Here is a 16,342-nt window from a genome sequence, read left to right as displayed (position 1 = left end):
TATAATGTTCGAATTCTCTACTGTGTTATCGGTTTCAAAGACCAGTTATGTTCGATTAAGCTTTAGTTCCGGAAGTAATTATTAGATCTTTCGGCTCTGAGCATCTATCTTCACCGAGGTAATTATTAGTTGATCACTGCCCGGTTAATCAGGTAATATGAGTACTCTTAATTTTGTTGTTTCCCCTAGGTGTTGGGAACGCCGTGTCTTGAGCAAGCGAGAACAAACGGGCCCATATATTTAGTGAAACAAATCCTCTATAATAAAACATAGTGTAGATGTATACAGAAAAGCCTAAATACTTAAACCTTCTGAAGTGATAAATCACAATCAACTTTCCGAAAAAGTTCATACAAGAGACGGCTTAACCCCATCTGTTTCCACTAGCCTGTTAGCATACAGATATACCTGACTATGTATTGCAATGCCGTAAAATATATACCCGTGACTACAATCAACTGCTTCTATTGTTAGTTCTCTTTGCGAACAAGTCCCGGTCTCCAGCGCCCAATATCGCTTGTTGGTTCGTGGCGGTATAAGTGGGAATGCTCTCCCGGGAACGCTCAAGCATAACCGGGAGCAGCATACCTGATCTCCCAGCTATATCGTTGAGTGAATACCGGTCCTGAACCGCCTTGTTCAGCAGGATCCGGACATATTCCGACTGCTCGCTTCCTGGCGAGTTTAAGAGGGTGGGCAGACTAATTGAGCGCAGTTCATTAGGTAGACGAGTAAGCGTCTGAGACTGCAGTCGGCCATCGGTTCCCAAGGTCTCCAGAACAACTGCTCCCTCGTGCTCGAGATTGGAGAGTTGTGATATGTACCCAACTCCATCACCGCTGTGAGTCAAAGCCAGTGACCCGACTTGTATCGGGGACTCTCGGCTTACTTCACGGTTGGATAGGTATTGGAGGAGGTTTTCAGTGGTCTTCTGTTGGGTCTGTATCTGCAAATCTGTTTGTGTGCCAGTGGTATCGGTATCTGGGCCTTGTATGGGACCAGAACCGTACCCTTGTCGCTGTTTTTGATCGTGAAAGTTGATACTCCCTGGAACGGCGCAGTCTCCCACCTTGACGATGACAGGGCGGCCTGTGTGGAAGTCTTTGCCGCATACATAATCTGCATCTGGGGTGAAAGTCATCAGGTCGAGAGTCCCCTCATAAACTATGCGGAGTCCGACTACGGGTGGACACGCGAGGAAGCCTCTGTCGTTATAGTTGCTGAAATCCCAAACGTACGTTTGGGGTTTCCGGGGCAGATGTTGTCCCAAGGGGCCAAAAGCGCAGAAGGCAATTAGCGGACTTGTCGGGTGAAACACCACTGCTTTATCTAGAAAATGCATGGAGCAGGCGGAAGGAATGTAAAGCTTCCACGACGCAAAGCATGCGTATCCCTGGTGGGAGCTTCCATGCGTTCTTCCGCGATAGAACTGAATGAGTCCCTCATGAGCGAGATCACCGAGTCAGAGGGGAAGATCCCAGATGCTCGACGAAAAACCACCACTACGGGTTCCTGGTCCCATGTCTTCAACTGAACAGAATCATCAAGGATAGTCCGTCTGTATGGCGGGGTTCGGTTAAATATGTCTAACGTTTCACATTGGATCCTGGGTCGATCAAAGTTCGGTCCGCTCTGTTCAGAGATTTCATCAATATCGATTATCAAGTTGAGAGCAGCAACTCGCCGGAGGTTATTCGAGATCGAAATAGGAAACCTAAATCTGGTCGATTGTGAGATTACTGGTTGTTTGTTGGCGGCCCCCTTGAAGAGTATGTCTAGTGCTGCCGGGTCAACTTCCCACACCAACGAGCACAAGCGTTTCTCGCCGTCAACAGTCCATAAATCATAACGCATTTGCCAATCGACGATATCCTGTGGACCCCCTCTCTGACGAGGACCTTTCAGCAGGGAACTAGTGAAAAGAGCGTTTTTAGTCTCCGTTTCCATATTGCATACTTTCTTAACCGCGGTATACACTCACTCTGGGGGTATCAATCGAACTGTCGCGATCCGCATAGAGTCTCCCGAAACTTGGGTTTGGAGCAAAATGCTCCTAGCGTCTGTGTCCTCTGGATGAGCAACAAAGACGACTCGACTATCTGCTGTCTGCAAGTATTTTGATTCGCTGAATGCTCGAATACTATCTCCCCAAACTTCGTTCGGTTCCTTTTCCAGGATATAGGACCATGAGCTGTTCAATATTTTGACATCCTCGGAGAAGCGGGACGTTTCCTTGATGACTTCAGAAAGCCGAGAATCGTAATTACCAGTTGCATTAAACGTGTTGTCTGGAAGCGGGCAGACTACTGGTGGGTTTCGGAATAACCAAGAAGCCTCCAACCACATTGTGACTCTTGGCTTACTGTAAACGAATTCAAGGAGGAGGCGAATTAGGTGATCATGGCCGTCACGGTAGATATCTAATGCCCGGGTACATTGCGTTATGGCCTCGACGATATGCTGAGACCAATATTGAGCAACATACGGTAGAAGAGGAAACTTCACTCGGGTCAAAGAGGCGTCAGGAATCACGTTACGGTCACCGCTAAGAGGTTCAGCGGGAACCGTATGGACGAGATATGCGAGAGCAGTGAGTCCAATGGTCATATGGATTTCCACTTTGTCGGACTGAAATTTTGTTACTGGCTGGTTAGACATACCAGCTCGCTCTGTTGGGGCGAAAAACTCATAGGCCGACATGTGGATAAATTGAACCATTTTTGTGGTTGTGAGCTCGAGAAGGCCTCCGAAAATTGAGCCAAATGATTTTTCAAAATCAGGTATTATATCACCGATGGTTCGTGGTCTATCGAACGGAACTATGATCGCCTCGAGCAGCTCCTCCACATGTATAGGTCTGCGGGCACCGAGGATCCACCGGAAGCCTTTGATGATATTAATATCCCACTCTGTTGCTGCACCATCACTCAGATTACGCGATATTTCTGCGTATATAGCGTCAAGACCCTCCAACCGGTTCAGATTTTCGATAGCGTCGAGTCTTTGGTTCACGGTAAGCCTCCTCAGCTGAAGGAATTTGATGAGCAGTTTCACCCAGAGGAACATCCCATTGGCTCGAGGAACAATTTTCTCAACATAGACGTCTGAACACGCTGTTGGTAAAAGCGTTTTCGCCATAAGTTCTTCCACTTTGCATTTCACGAAAAGCGTCAAATCGCCTGCGTTGTGTTCTCCGCGGAGGTTCAAGATATCAAACTTCCCCTCCCACGATTCCGGAATCTCGATAGTTGGCCGCGAAAATATAACGAACGATGTGCTTTCAAATCTATGTGTTAAGTCGCAAATCCTATTCAAGAAGTTATTTGGATCGCTACATTCATCAACAGCGTCGATCACAATACTGGAAGGGAAGCGTTTGAAAAGAAGGCAAAGGACGGCAACTACTTTATTGTCCGTAGCCCGTCGCTGGCCAATTACTTTCCGGTCACAGAGAGTAGATGCTATGTCCACTGCTATGGTCTCGTGGCGAAGGCTCTGTAGCAGCTGTACCAGAATAGAGCGAAATGCTAGGCCTGCGGTGTCTTGACCAATCGGCCTGTTGAAAAAGTAGTATGCAACCACGTTGTGTGGCAGTGGTTGTGACGACGCCTGCTGTTTTACAAGATTGTCAATTACAACTGGGCAGATAGTTGTCTTTCCAAATCCCGGTTTTCCTACACCAGTGGAATCAGCTTAAACCAAGAGATATTTCGGCGCTAGCAAAAGTAGATATCACCCTTACCCTGAATACTGAGAATAGGCTTTTCGCTGTGTTTATGGAGCCTCCAATTTTTGTAAAGGGGATCTTCCAATATCCAGTCACATGTACCGGGTTCCCGAAACATAGAAGCCTCTTCATAGAGGTCTTTCCACAGCGGCGCATCGATCCATTGGCCGAGCTCTTGGACACGGGTATCTATGACCAGAGTTAGCCAAATCCCTATATCGTATATGGTAAGGTTTCCCTTTGGGTCACAGTACCTAGCTGTTCAATCTCTTTTTTCTTGTCTTTAAGGGCCTCTTCAGGATCCGCCTTTTGTCTTTCTAGCTTCTCCATCCAGTCATCATATTCCTTGATAAACCGCAGTGCCACTTCCTGCGTTGACCTTGTTGCCTCATACTCAAAAAGTGTCTTGCTTTGCTCAAGACGCTGCTTGAGTCCTTCGAAGTCCAAGTCAAATGGCCTCCACATCAGTCGCCCAATGAAACTTCTCCTGAACCGTAGTCTAGCTATAAAGTCTCAGTTAGAAGTCTTGCTCTCGCATAAATACAGGATTATCCAACGGGTTCGGAACACATTACCATGTTTCTTCGAGGTAAAAAGGCGAATGGCTCGATAACACAACTGAATTATGTCGACGTATATATTTGCCAGAGCCTTCCGAAGGCGAATGGTGACAGTCTTGTCCGGGTCCTTCACGTTCTCCCGGAAAATTTTGTAGTGCTCTTCGTACACCTCCAGCATTATACACATACTCTGAAACATCGAACTGAGCTTCTCCAGATACTCAATGTAGTTCGAACTGATCTAGGCAGGGGTTAACTGATTATTTTAATCCAGTAGGTAACTAAAAAGACAGAACAACAAACCTGAAAAAGTAGCCTCAATGCACCCCATACTAATCCTGCATACTGGGGGTTTGTTTGGACAAAGATGTCAACAACTGCAAAGTATGGTTTCAAATTTTGTCCAAATTCACGAATAGCCTCCATGCATTTCCCCAGTTTGCGCTTTCGATAATGGTTGGACTCCTCATTGACTTGGTTTTTGATTGCAATCGTCATTGCCTCTGCAGATTGGTAAATCTGCAAATCTTTCCATTCGTCATCTGAAAGAGAGCCAACAAACAAAGAAAAGGCGTCCTGGAAGATCTCCAGCATGTGTTTATCTCTGTTTGAATTAGAGAAACATCTCACGAAAGAGCAACGGAACTGTCTTTACATACGGTGGTCTTTTAGTATCGGTATCAGTATCAGTATCCATAGCGGGGTATATGTCCATCCCAAGATCTTTCCCTGCCCTTTTATGGTGGTCACTCCAATCTGTTATCCTGTGAGTTTGACTAGTCACGGCTTGTTTTCAAATATCCAGATACAATTGCAATCCCGTCATACCTGGATATCAGTTGCTCAAAGACAAGAAATTCAAAGATGTCTTCTGCGTGAAGTTATGCGCTCTGACCTTTGGCCACCAAGTAGCCGCCCCAAGTCGGACAAGGCTGAGTCTTCGTTTCAGCCTGCTTCGTTAGTCCCCCTAACACAGCCTCATACAGCATCACACAGCCTTACACAGCCTCATAGTGCTTGATAAAGTCCATACCAAGCAAATTGCAGGGCCGGTAGATAGTGCAGGGCAGCTGGACTCCCGAGAGGCCAAGATAGCTTTGCTCCCCAAAGCCATCCCATGTTAGACCTACAAGAACAGATGGTCATGAATTGGGCTACAGCAAGGCAAGAGTTGCTAGAATTTGCATTAGTGCACCAATAAGGAACATGATCAAGAAACATGGAGCGAACTCACATATCCTGGCCCTAGATCAGGGGCTCCATGGATAACTCTTGATCTGGCACGTCCTTATGCTGAGTGATGACACGGATGGCTGCATTTATCCCTTGGCCTTGCTGAGTACATACATTGTTGATTTCCATCCGGAATTTCTGCTGCCCGTCAAATGTATTTAGATCCTCATATATTGAGCAAGGTGAGTTAAAGTAGACCACAAGAGCTACTTATGACCCACCCAAAACCATGATGGTCGCACTTGCTTATTTAACCACTCTAACTGCCGCAATTTCCCCGCTAGAAAATATTGGTCCTAGTATTATGGCGATATGAATACTCTTAATTTAATTCTATTCCCCCTTGAATATTAAGAATGTCTTAAGCAAGCAAGTCCGAACAACTTCATATCTTTGGTGCTAGAGTGAAAAGTAAATCCTCCATAATAAAACCTAGTGTACATACATATGTATAGGAAAGCCCAAACGCCTGAATCTCATGGAATGATAGATCATAATGAACATTAAAAAGCTCATACGAGAGACGGCTTCTTCTTGATACCAAGACCGGCCGAGAATGGCTGTTTCTTCGGCTTTTTAACGCGCGCAAAGGACGGTGCGGGCATTTCTTTCTTTTCCTCCGTCGCAGGAGTGGTGTCCACCTCATCCTCGACTATCCTCTTCACTTTCTCCCCACTAGCAGTCATGAATGCTCTTCGTGCTGCCTCTTCAATTTCCTGCTCCTCCTTCAACTTTGCCTCGTTGACCTCGTCTCTCACATGCGCCAGCGCAACATCCGAACCTAGCGCCTCTCCGCGCTCAATACGCGCATTCCTCGTGCGGATCTCGTCCAGCGCATCCGCAACAGCCATCTCGCGCTTCGAATCAAGCATCTTCTCCTCCAGCTCCGCCATCTTATCGCGCTCCAGGCGCTCTTGCTCCTCATTCTCCTCCCTCTCTAATCGAGCTAGCGTCTCCTCTTCGGTCTCGTTGTAGTTCTCCGCCTTGGAATCTCGCCAGGGTTCAAAGTTCCGCTTCGCGCCCTTTTCGCATTGGTAGTCCATATTCTTCGGATCTGTCTTGAAAGTGATCTCGCCGCTGCATCGCGTACAGCGGATGTAGAAGCGGTAGATGGGGATAGTGAGATATTTCTCCTCGGTGGTTTCTTTCCGGGCGTTGAATTTGCGGCCTTTGTAGATGTATTCTCCACACTGGTGAGGTAGACAAAGTCAGTTTGTGCTCGAGTAAGAACCTCTTTTCTTGGAGGGAAGAAAGGGATGAAGGAAGCGGAAAAACTCACATGCATGCATTTCATACTGAATGGCGCCATCAATCGTACGGTCATAAGCTATCGCGACAGTCAGTCAGTCTCTGCCTGTTATTCGCATCATGTAAGATTATCGATCGTTTCTTACCTTCGGTCCTGTTCCTCTTAGATGACGCGGCGTGCGCGTGATCGCCGACGGATCGAAGTCCGGGGGATAGTATTTCGTCTGGGTAACGAGATGTTAGCTAGCTGTTCCTCTAGCGATTATGATCAGGTACGGAGCAGTACTTACCAAGACCTTGCGCTCAGACATGGTGGCTGGTTTTCAGGTGTTTTCGACCGGGGGTAGTGAAGGAAGAAAAAAATGTGGGCAATATATTCGATTTATTGAATATCCCGACGGTCTTTAGGATAGGAAGATGTGGGGTGGAATGAGGCTGTTGTATATGGTACTAAATCATCTGGTGGCGGAGTTGATAAGAAGCACGATGGATGAATAGCATCACGTGATGAGATCGATTTGCTTGTCTCCGATTGGTCCACGATGGATAGCTGTTGTTTGATTTACTTCTATCAGCATACTTAATTCTGGAAGTTACATTGAACAAGAAACTATAGGCGATTTACTTATTCCATATAGAAAGGAAAATCAAAGAAACATCCTAGACTTGACGACCTGCGCATATCTATGAAGTGCATACTGCACACACATCTGATAGCTATCTTGTTCATCACAGTTTGATTCCATAGAGATGGCGGCAAGAAATATAAAATCAGGAACTACCATAGACAGTAAAGTACTATCTTGCGGAAAATTGTGTAAGATAGTAAATCATCATCATCCGTATACAAAACAAAACAAGCCGGGGAAGAAGCGGGGGAGGTTCGGCATGCCGAGGAGCGCACGGTCCAGGCTGGGGCTCTATTGTGCTTTGTTACTGGGCAAACGGCGTCAGTGTCGCGCCTGCGAAAAGACGCGACGCTGCGACGACGAAGAAGTCGGGCAACCAGAACACCACAGCGCCAGTTGGAGGGATGAGACTGTGGTCTGGATCATCGCATTACATCTACATCGCCTCATTGTGTCAGCATCCCCCCCTCTTCCGCAGATGCTCCGCGACCTCCCCGTCCCCAGAGTCGAATGAATCGCACCGCCGCTGCCTCAAGTCCTGGTAAACAATCATGGAGAAGTTCTTGCGCTCCTGGCGACAGGACGCTCTCAACCGGGGCCAGCATGAGTCTGCGATCTATATTGGGGATAAGGTGCTTGCGCTAACAAGTAGGGACCTGTTTCTGTGTGCGGTTCTTTTTTTCGGACTCGTCGACTAACTGGACGCAGACAGCGATGCCGATGCTTTTTGGCTTGCTCAAGTGCATTTCTCCAATAACAACTACACCAGAGCCCTAGCATTACTGTCGCGGAAAGACCTCATCACACGAAGTACCTCTTGTCGATATCTCGCTGCGCACTGCTATATCAAACAGAATAAATTCGATCAGGCCCTGTCTATCCTCGGAGACCACAATCCAACCCACTTGATCAGCACCAGCAACAGCCGGCGCAAGTTGCAACATCTGAACGGCAGCCATGTCACGTTACGGAATGGGAAGATGGCTTCGTCACGATCGGATCGCATCGATAGGAGTGAAGAGCGGGAGCGGGAGGATGCGAACAACATACGTTTCGAAGCGGCCATGTGCTATCTCCGGGGCTTGTGCTATGCAAAACAGAATGCGTTCGATCGAGCACGGGACTGCTACAAAGATGCAGTCCGCATCGACGTCCAGTGCTTCGAGGCTTTTGACCAGCTCATGAAGAACTCCCTGATGTCCCCGGCTGAAGAGTTGGACTTCCTGGAATCGTTGGACTTCGATTCCATCGCAGCAGATCCATCTGTGGCGCAGGAAGCGGCCCATTTCACCAAGATGCTCTATACGACGAGGCTCTCAAAATACTCATCTCCTTCGACCCTGTCAGATGCCACCGAAACCCTTTCAACACACTACAATCTCGCGGAGAATCCCGATATTCTCCTGTCTCGTGCAGAGGCTCTCTACACACAATGTCGATTCGTGGAAGCTCTTGAGCTCACCTCATCGATTCTATCGTCATCCGACTCGTCCGTATTAGCTTCGCAAAGCAACCACGGCCAGAACCTGGGACATTCCCCCTCAGTGTACCCCCTCCATCTCGCGTGTCTCTACGAAACCGGGGCGACGAACTCGTTGTTCCTTCTGGCCCATACTCTCGCAGACAATGCGCCGGAGGAATCCTACAGTTATCTAGCTATCGGGACATATTACCTGTCTGTCTCAAAGATTGCAGAAGCACGACGGTTCTTCTCTAAAGCTTCGTTACTGGACCCTCATTCCGCCCCTGCCTGGATCGGTTTCGCCCATACATTCGCCGCCGAAGGGGAACACGACCAAGCAATTGCTGCATATAGCACAGCAGCTCGGCTTTTTCAGGGTAGTCACTTACCCCAGTTGTTCTTGGGAATGCAGCACCTGGCCTTGAATAACATGTCTCTGGCCCATGAATACCTGTGTGCCGCCTACGCGATGTCGTCTGGCTCGCCTTCTGGCACTCTCCCGGTACCTACTGACCCTTCAAAGGGGTTACCGCCACTTGGCGGCGATCCGCTAGTGCTGAATGAGCTGGGTGTTGTCTTGTATCACCAGAATCATCTTGAAGCGGCCGTGGAACTGTTCCGTCAGTCTCTTGCCCTCGCCGCATCCCTACAGTGTGACCCCGGGGCTTGGGTGGCGACACGAGCGAATTTAGGGCACGCCCTACGTCGACTGGGCCATTTCGACGCTTCCCTGTTGGAATTCGATGAGTGCCTCCGTGTCAGCGCTGGTGGTGCTGGGTCTGGATACGGAACTACCATTGGCGGTGGTAGCGGTGTGGTTGCTACATCATCTGGAGTAGGTGGCTATGAGGACCGGGGATTAATTGGATCACTGCATACGTCTAGAGGCCTCGTCCTCCTTGAACTAGGTCGGACCATGGATGCTGTGACCGCGCTTCATGAAGCCGTCCGCGTGTTGGGGGCAAGCGGCGGTGATGCAGCCGGCGGCGCAGGAGTTGCCGGTACGCTGCTTTCCCGTGCGCTGGAAATCTGGGCTCTCGAAGAGCACGAGAAGCCAGAAATGATTGAGAGGTCAACAAGTGGAAAAGGTAAAGGCAAGAGTGCCGTCCGCACTCGTGAAAGAGGTCTCGACAGAGGCCCTGAGACGTCTAGACGCAGACGAATGGAGACTCAATATGCTGGGGAGGAATGGACAGATGACGTGCTTGATGCGGAGGCCAGAGTTCCAGGGAAATCTAATACCCTCGAAGAGAAAGTGGAAATGGAGCTGGATGAAGAAGCGGACGGTCTACTTGATCGAGCACTTACTCGAATACGGCCTCTTCGTGCAACGAGACGACACGACGCTGGCCAAGCACTGGAACTCGAGTCACTGGAGGATCCTCCTGGGAGTCGCAGCCGAGGCAGTCGACGAAGTCCTACACGGCGCGTCCAAACCCGCGGACGCCATGGAGATGTGCGGTGGCAGTGATGTCGTTTGTCCGTCTTATTCTTCCTGGCAATAGTACTCATTGCCCTTCTTTCGTCATTCAGCGTTGAGGAAAATCACTTTCAGCATTTGCTTATCCCGGGTGCATGGTCAGAGGCGTTTGGGTAGCTCTGAAATATTGCCACTCGCTGATCTCTCAAAGGCCTCAGGGGCCCTCATTTACAGGCGTAGAGATCAAATAATTATGATATGAGCGTCCTGATTTTGGACCCAAAATTCATCGTTAATCGCCTATGTCTGCAAGTTCTTCGTCCTTAGTAATGGCCGTAATGGGGTTATGATTGCGTTCTTCGTAATTAGAATTCGATGGATTTCTCTTCGCGGAAGCTCGCCAAGTTGTGAACCGTCCCGAACTCCTTAAAAAGGGCTATGTAGTGGTGCGTGAATGTGACATTCCCTCTATTTCCCATTTGTGGAAAGTTCAACACACACGGCTCGAGGCGTTTCGTTTTTACGCCGCCACCGGATCTGCCGTTGATCGTCAAATGATCCAATTTGGACAGTCGATGAACCACCGGATAAACGCCTGCAGAGTACGGTCGCATATAGCCAAGGTGCCGGCACCATTAACTAGACTAGCGGAGAAAGTCGCGGAGTATAACTTATAAACCGTGGAATCCCAACTACCAGGAATCAAAATCAGTCCTCTTGACGATTGTTCGAACTTCGAAGACGTTCTAAGACCAGATTTCCCCCAAGCCTTCCAGGGGACGCGGAGACCGCTGGCGTGGTTCAGTGGCTGATCATGTCGCTCGCCCCCATGGGATCGGCACGACTCGTCTGCGGGGACTCCAACTTGCCCAGCAATCCAAGCAGTTTCGCGAGATAAAAGGAGGCCGATCACGAAAGCCATCACGCCCGCGTTCCGCTAGACCTTGGCAGGATGAGGGAAGGAGGATTAGGGCCCTATTTTTTCTTCGTCAACAAGGAAAACTGTTCAATAGTACTTTCTGGCTGAATGGTTGAAAGAAGACTCGCAATGGTCGTACGGGGCTCTACAATAATCAGGTACACAATCTGACTAATAACGATCGTCGAAAGTGTCAAAGAAGAAACAAAGAACCGCAGGATGTTGTGGAACACTCACATGGTACCTTGCCCTCTAAGGAGGCTCATCCACCTGTTTATCCGCCGCGCTATCTACGGTCCGTTAAGCGCTCCACAAGGGGGAAGGGACATAGCGAACTAGAGTAGTCCTGGTTCAACCCCCGACGCCGGTGGACGTAGTACGTACTCATGCACGGAGCTCGAGCAGTAGCACAGGCACGTCATTTATATTCTCCATATCTAGGAGGAAAAGGGGATCCCTTCTAACCATATCGAGTCGATATCAAACGGTCTGGCCTGAGTCAGCCTGAGTCAGCCTGAGGGGCTGTGTCCCAGTCTCCGGAATCTATATCTATCTGACAAGAGGCATGCACCTCAGAGCCTTGTGGTAGGTACACAGGCGGTTGTATTGCAACTTCAACATCTCTGTCGTGCAATTTAGAGGCGTTATCGTTCTTGTGCACTCTGTTCCCGAACACTGCATGTGCTGGCTGCTAAATCTTGCTTGTTTTTAGGATGGTCCGCCACGGGACTAGACATGCCATGGGTGTACAAGTGATATTTCGGACTAACAGCGCAACCATCGATGGCTTGCTTGGGGAGAAAATAGAATGGCTCCTTGGCTGAGCGTGCGTCAGTCCTGCCAGGCTGGAAACAAAGAAGTCCTCGTCAATGTTGCAGTGATGTACGAGGTGAATTGCATACAGTAGCAAGGAATAGGATCTATATTGATATAGTCATTGTCCAAGTTGAGATAACGAGGAGGATGTTCCTAGAGAGAGTGTTACGACGCAAGCCTACTATCCCGTGATCATCTCACCGCCTTTGATTGGCCGACGCTGGCAGATCGAGGCTTTGCTCAGGAATATCAGGAATATCAGGAATATCAGGAATATCAGCCGACATTGCACAGCTCATTAGCCATGGTTGTACAGTACTTGTTCTATACATACATACATAATCAATATAATAATATTGACAATGGGCTCTGCAGATCTCGATCTACATACGGCAGTACTCCTCTCCACACTCACAGTACTACTACCCCGGTTGGCATTAGCCAGGAAATTAACAGAGACACAGTATGTCTCACAACCACGAGACGAATCGAGCTACAAGAGATAGCCATTTGAGATCAGCTTACTGCTCTGCAGAAACAAAGGCCAAAGACGCAAGAAACAGGCAGTGTCGCACAGCACCCGAAGATCGTCCGAACGAGCCAGGGTGCAATCTCCCTTAGCCGCTGTCGACGGCGGTTGGACCTCGAGACTCGAGTGAGCCGCACACATGGGAATAATCTGTCTCATCCCAGCCTGGGACTTCGTCATTGACAACGTTTGATTCCCACCAGGCGTTTTCGCTGTCCAGTCCGCTTCACGATCTCTGAGCCCTTCTCCGTTTAAGGTTGCCGCCAGCACCAGGGGCCGTTTTGGACTGTGACGCTTGGACGACGCGGCGTATGTGGCGCCGCCGCTATAGATCCACAAAAGCTTGTCTTTCTTTAGGATCAGGGCAGTTGATCCCCTGGGAGACGGTTTTTTCCTGGCGTTTCCTATCCCCACACGCGTGGCAGTACCCACGGCTATGCCGCGTGGGAGGCACTTCTTAGTTCTTTGTGTTTCCAATGCGTGGCCGGTTTAAAGGGCGCTGGGTCGTCCTCCTGGTGTCCAGAACCACGAAGGCTGTCGGTGATGGATGACGCCCACGATCTCCGTGTCCGTACGGCTTCATGATGCATGCTCTCTCGCGCTCGCTCCCGTCGCGACGGGGCAGCGCCCTCCTTCACCTGCTGGGCTGCTTCGCCTTCGCCTCCGGCCTGCTCATCTTCGTTATGTGGTTTGGTATGAATTCCGACCGCGATCGCATCCCACCGCTCCTGACCCAGTTGATCCCCGCCGGCCATTGTACCTGCACTAGCTCGACCATTTTCCAATGTGATAGCTGTCTGTCCTGCGCGGCCAGTGACCTGTCGGTCAATGGCCCGGCGCCATCGAAACCGCACTGGAAGTTCCAGTATGGCCGGGATGATCAGAATGAGGGGCTGGACCGGGCACAATGTCAGGTCGCGTTCCCTGGCCTCTTCGAGGACGTGTCTCGAGCAACAAACTACTGGAGAGAACGCGGTGGAATTACCGTTGATGACCTGGACGCCATCCCTCTGCAATACGGAATGGCCCGCGCGTTCATTCACAAAGGCGAACTATACGTGGTCGCTGCCCGCGCCAAAGGGGAAGATCATCGACGCAAGATTGTGGCCACACTGAGCTCGATTCATCGCGCGCTGGTCGCGTCGCCAGATCGAGCTTTCCAGCCTGATCTTGAGTTCATCTTCTCCATCGAAGACAGGGTGGACGATGTGGTGGAGGACCCCGATCATCCCATATGGGTCCTCGCGAGGAAGCCGACGGAGCAGGCAGTCTGGCTCATGCCAGATTTTGGCTTCTGGGCATGGGATAATCTCTACAACACCATCGGTCCCTACGACCAGGTTGTCGATCGAATAAAGAAATTAGATATTCCCTGGTCGGAGAAGAAGAAGCAACTCGTCTGGCGCGGCAAGCCGAGTTTTGCTCCGAAATTGCGACGGGCATTGATGGACGCCGCTCGGGGGAAGCCTTGGGACGACGTGAAGCCTATCGATTGGTACAAGAAGACGAATGTCATTAAGATGGAGGACCACTGCCACTACATGTTCATTGCGCATGTCGAAGGTAGGAAAATCTAGCATGACCAGCATTTTTTTTCTCTTGGAAAAATTTCTCACGATGACTTAGGACGATCTTACTCCGCATCTCTGAAATACCGCCAGGCCTGCCGCTCCGTGGTTGTGGCGCATAAGCTTCAGTACATCCAGCATCATCATTACCTACTCGTGTCATCCGGGCCGAACCAGAACTTTGTGGAAGTCGAGCGCAACTTCACCGATCTCGCGGAGAAGATCGACCCCTTGGTCGCGAACCCAGCTCTGGCAGAGAGCATTGCCGACAACAGCGTCAAGACATTCCGCGAACGCTACCTCACTCAGGCCGCGGAGGCGTGCTACTGGCGGGCGTTGTTCGACGGATACGCCAGGGTGTCCAATCAAAACGTCACGCTATGGTCAGAAAAGGACCAGAAAGCAAGGGGACTGCGCTATGAATCGTTCGTGATGCTTGAGAGCCGTCTGATGTATGAGTTCTCGACATCTGTGTCGTCGCAGTGGTACGTATGACGGTTCAGATAACGCCATAGACTGCCTACACACATGGCATGGCATCGCATCTTGGGAGTTGGCGGTTGCAGCGGGATTCCACTCGAGATACCTATTTCCGGTTGTTCTTTCGGGTACATTTATTTGCATATACATTTTATTTGACGCTGTCGTCTCGCATCTAGTGGATGTTGAGCATGGACAACGGTACATTATTTAATACTGATAGATCTAGAGCTATTTGCTTACGATCTAGACGAGAAACGACACAGCGGGTTATGGTCAGAACATCCATACATTGAACATCCATACATTGTTACATATACCTTGGAGGGAATACTCTACATCTTAACGTGTCATATTTAATCAATTCTTCTCGTATAGACCAGAACCGTGACCTTATAATAAAGATAAACATCAACAACAATCCCACCGGCTAAAGAAGCATAATAAAATACATAGCCGCCCCAACCAACACCATCATAGACGTACTCCATCTCACCCTCCCCGATCCCTCCGCCAACAAAGCCGTGAGATCTCCATCCCCATCCTTCCCTCCAGTCCCAGTCCCAGAAGAAGAACCACCCTCCCCCGAACTCGATCCCTCCCCCGATCCCAATGACCCCATACCCGCCCCCGTCCCAGAAAATGAAATACTCACCCCACCCCCTAAAAAAGGCTGCGTCGGCAACGTATCCGTCCCGGCCCGGATCTCTTCCGGTGGAAGCAAAATATTCTCTAAAAACGGACACTCCACCCTCTCCGCCCTCTCGGGAATATCATCCGTCACACTAATCGGTAAGTCGAAAACCGTATAAAACTCCGACCCATTTAATCGGAATGATTGATGGATGGATATATTATATTCTCCTCGTGCGGAGGTTGTTCCTGTTCCTGTTCCCAATGAAGAAGAAGATGTTGTTGTTGACTGCGGGGCGCCATTACCGACTAGACAAGCGGGCCAGAACCAATCGATGTGTTTGACTGTTGAGGAGGGTTCGAGGGATAGAATTGGTCCGATGAATGCTGGGGGGGTGGTTGCGGGAGGAGGAGAGGTGTTGTTGGAAATGGTGAAGTTGTGGATTGTCGTGTAGGAAGTTAGGAAGATGGTTATGTTGTGGAAGACGGTTGGGGATGTGGACGGGTTGGAAAGGGGGATGCGGCCGTCGCCGGATATGTCGATGGCGATTTGGAGGGTGTCTGTTTTGTATATATTATTGTGTTAGTTAACTATTCCAGTTCAGTCTGGTATATAATATAATATAATATAATATAATATAATATACAGAGTATATGCGCATGCGCATGCTATATATATATATATCCTGGGACAAAACTCACCACCACCCAAAGGCGTAAAAGGCTGCGGAGAATCAAGAATCGCCAACCCCGGCGTGAAGATCTGGCCATTTACGATCGTGAAGTCTGAATTTGAAGAGTCCCCATTTTCTGACCGGACAGTCTGGGGAATGCTGCTGAGGAGAAGAATCGTGTAGAGAGGATAATAGCTGAGGGGTGTCATCGTGGTGGGAGGAAGATATCGTCTGAGGATGTTGTTGTTGTTGATGATGATGGTGATGATGGTGATGATAACTGATCCGCTGCCTGCAGCATGATCTCGGGAGGTGTGGTTATTTTTATTTAAAATAGAACAGAAAAGAGAAGCTCGGGTAAAAGATCACAGTCTCAAATAGATGCTATCATCGCGGTAACATAATATAATATAATAAATAACTAGTTCGTTGCCGGTGGAAGAT

The 16,342-nt window shown here is 49.4% G+C and overlaps 6 protein-coding genes across 6 annotated transcripts; 2 read left to right on the top strand and 4 right to left on the bottom strand.

The window, feature by feature from the left end:
- Nucleotides 1-454: 454 nt before the first annotated feature.
- On the bottom strand, nucleotides 455-4,984 carry C8Q69DRAFT_448048 (hypothetical protein; the record flags this gene model as incomplete). Its single annotated transcript, XM_028629264.1, has 8 exons — nucleotides 455-1,329; nucleotides 1,374-1,912; nucleotides 1,982-3,692; nucleotides 3,743-3,916; nucleotides 3,982-4,230; nucleotides 4,303-4,528; nucleotides 4,591-4,891; nucleotides 4,947-4,984. 8 exons carry the CDS (start codon nucleotides 4,982-4,984, stop codon nucleotides 455-457), a joined length of 4,113 nt encoding a protein of 1,370 aa, XP_028481610.1.
- Nucleotides 4,985-5,767: 783 nt separating this feature from the next.
- On the bottom strand, nucleotides 5,768-7,209 carry C8Q69DRAFT_423602 (mRNA splicing protein Yju2). Its single transcript, XM_028628411.1, has 4 exons — nucleotides 7,059-7,209; nucleotides 6,915-6,992; nucleotides 6,800-6,847; nucleotides 5,768-6,710 (listed from the first exon to the last, which is right to left on the bottom strand). Exons 1-4 carry the CDS (start codon nucleotides 7,077-7,079, stop codon nucleotides 6,033-6,035), a joined length of 825 nt encoding a protein of 274 aa, XP_028481609.1. The 5' UTR covers nucleotides 7,080-7,209; the 3' UTR covers nucleotides 5,768-6,032.
- Nucleotides 7,210-7,948: 739 nt separating this feature from the next.
- C8Q69DRAFT_408633 (putative 20S cyclosome subunit) lies at nucleotides 7,949-10,330 on the top strand (the record flags this gene model as incomplete). The annotated part of the gene is made up of 2 exons (XM_028628207.1): nucleotides 7,949-8,045; nucleotides 8,106-10,330. 2 exons carry the CDS (start codon nucleotides 7,949-7,951, stop codon nucleotides 10,328-10,330), a joined length of 2,322 nt encoding a protein of 773 aa, XP_028481608.1.
- A 499-nt stretch (nucleotides 10,331-10,829) lies between these two features.
- On the bottom strand, nucleotides 10,830-11,201 carry C8Q69DRAFT_448045 (hypothetical protein; the record flags this gene model as incomplete). The annotated part of the gene is made up of 1 exon (XM_028629263.1): nucleotides 10,830-11,201. The coding sequence occupies one exon, from the start codon at nucleotides 11,199-11,201 to the stop codon at nucleotides 10,830-10,832; it is 372 nt and encodes a 123-aa protein (XP_028481607.1).
- Nucleotides 11,202-12,924: 1,723 nt separating this feature from the next.
- On the top strand, nucleotides 12,925-14,814 carry C8Q69DRAFT_112756 (glycosyl transferase family 90-domain-containing protein). The gene is made up of 2 exons (XM_028625132.1): nucleotides 12,925-14,106; nucleotides 14,170-14,814. Exons 1-2 carry the CDS (start codon nucleotides 13,125-13,127, stop codon nucleotides 14,604-14,606), a joined length of 1,419 nt encoding a protein of 472 aa, XP_028481606.1. The 5' UTR covers nucleotides 12,925-13,124; the 3' UTR covers nucleotides 14,607-14,814.
- A 207-nt stretch (nucleotides 14,815-15,021) lies between these two features.
- C8Q69DRAFT_448043 (hypothetical protein) lies at nucleotides 15,022-16,107 on the bottom strand (the record flags this gene model as incomplete). Its single annotated transcript, XM_028629262.1, has 2 exons — nucleotides 15,022-15,785; nucleotides 15,927-16,107. The coding sequence occupies 2 exons, from the start codon at nucleotides 16,105-16,107 to the stop codon at nucleotides 15,022-15,024; spliced, it is 945 nt and encodes a 314-aa protein (XP_028481605.1).
- Between the last annotated feature and the right edge of the window lie 235 nt (nucleotides 16,108-16,342).

The sequence above is a fragment of the Paecilomyces variotii genome (genome assembly GCF_004022145.1).
Source record: "Paecilomyces variotii strain CBS 101075 chromosome Unknown C8Q69scaffold_15, whole genome shotgun sequence".
In the NCBI taxonomy this organism is placed as follows: Eukaryota; Fungi; Ascomycota; class Eurotiomycetes; order Eurotiales; family Thermoascaceae; genus Paecilomyces; species Paecilomyces variotii.
The sequence above is the reverse complement of the archived record's forward strand: the minus strand, read 5'-3'. Positions and strand labels throughout refer to the sequence as shown.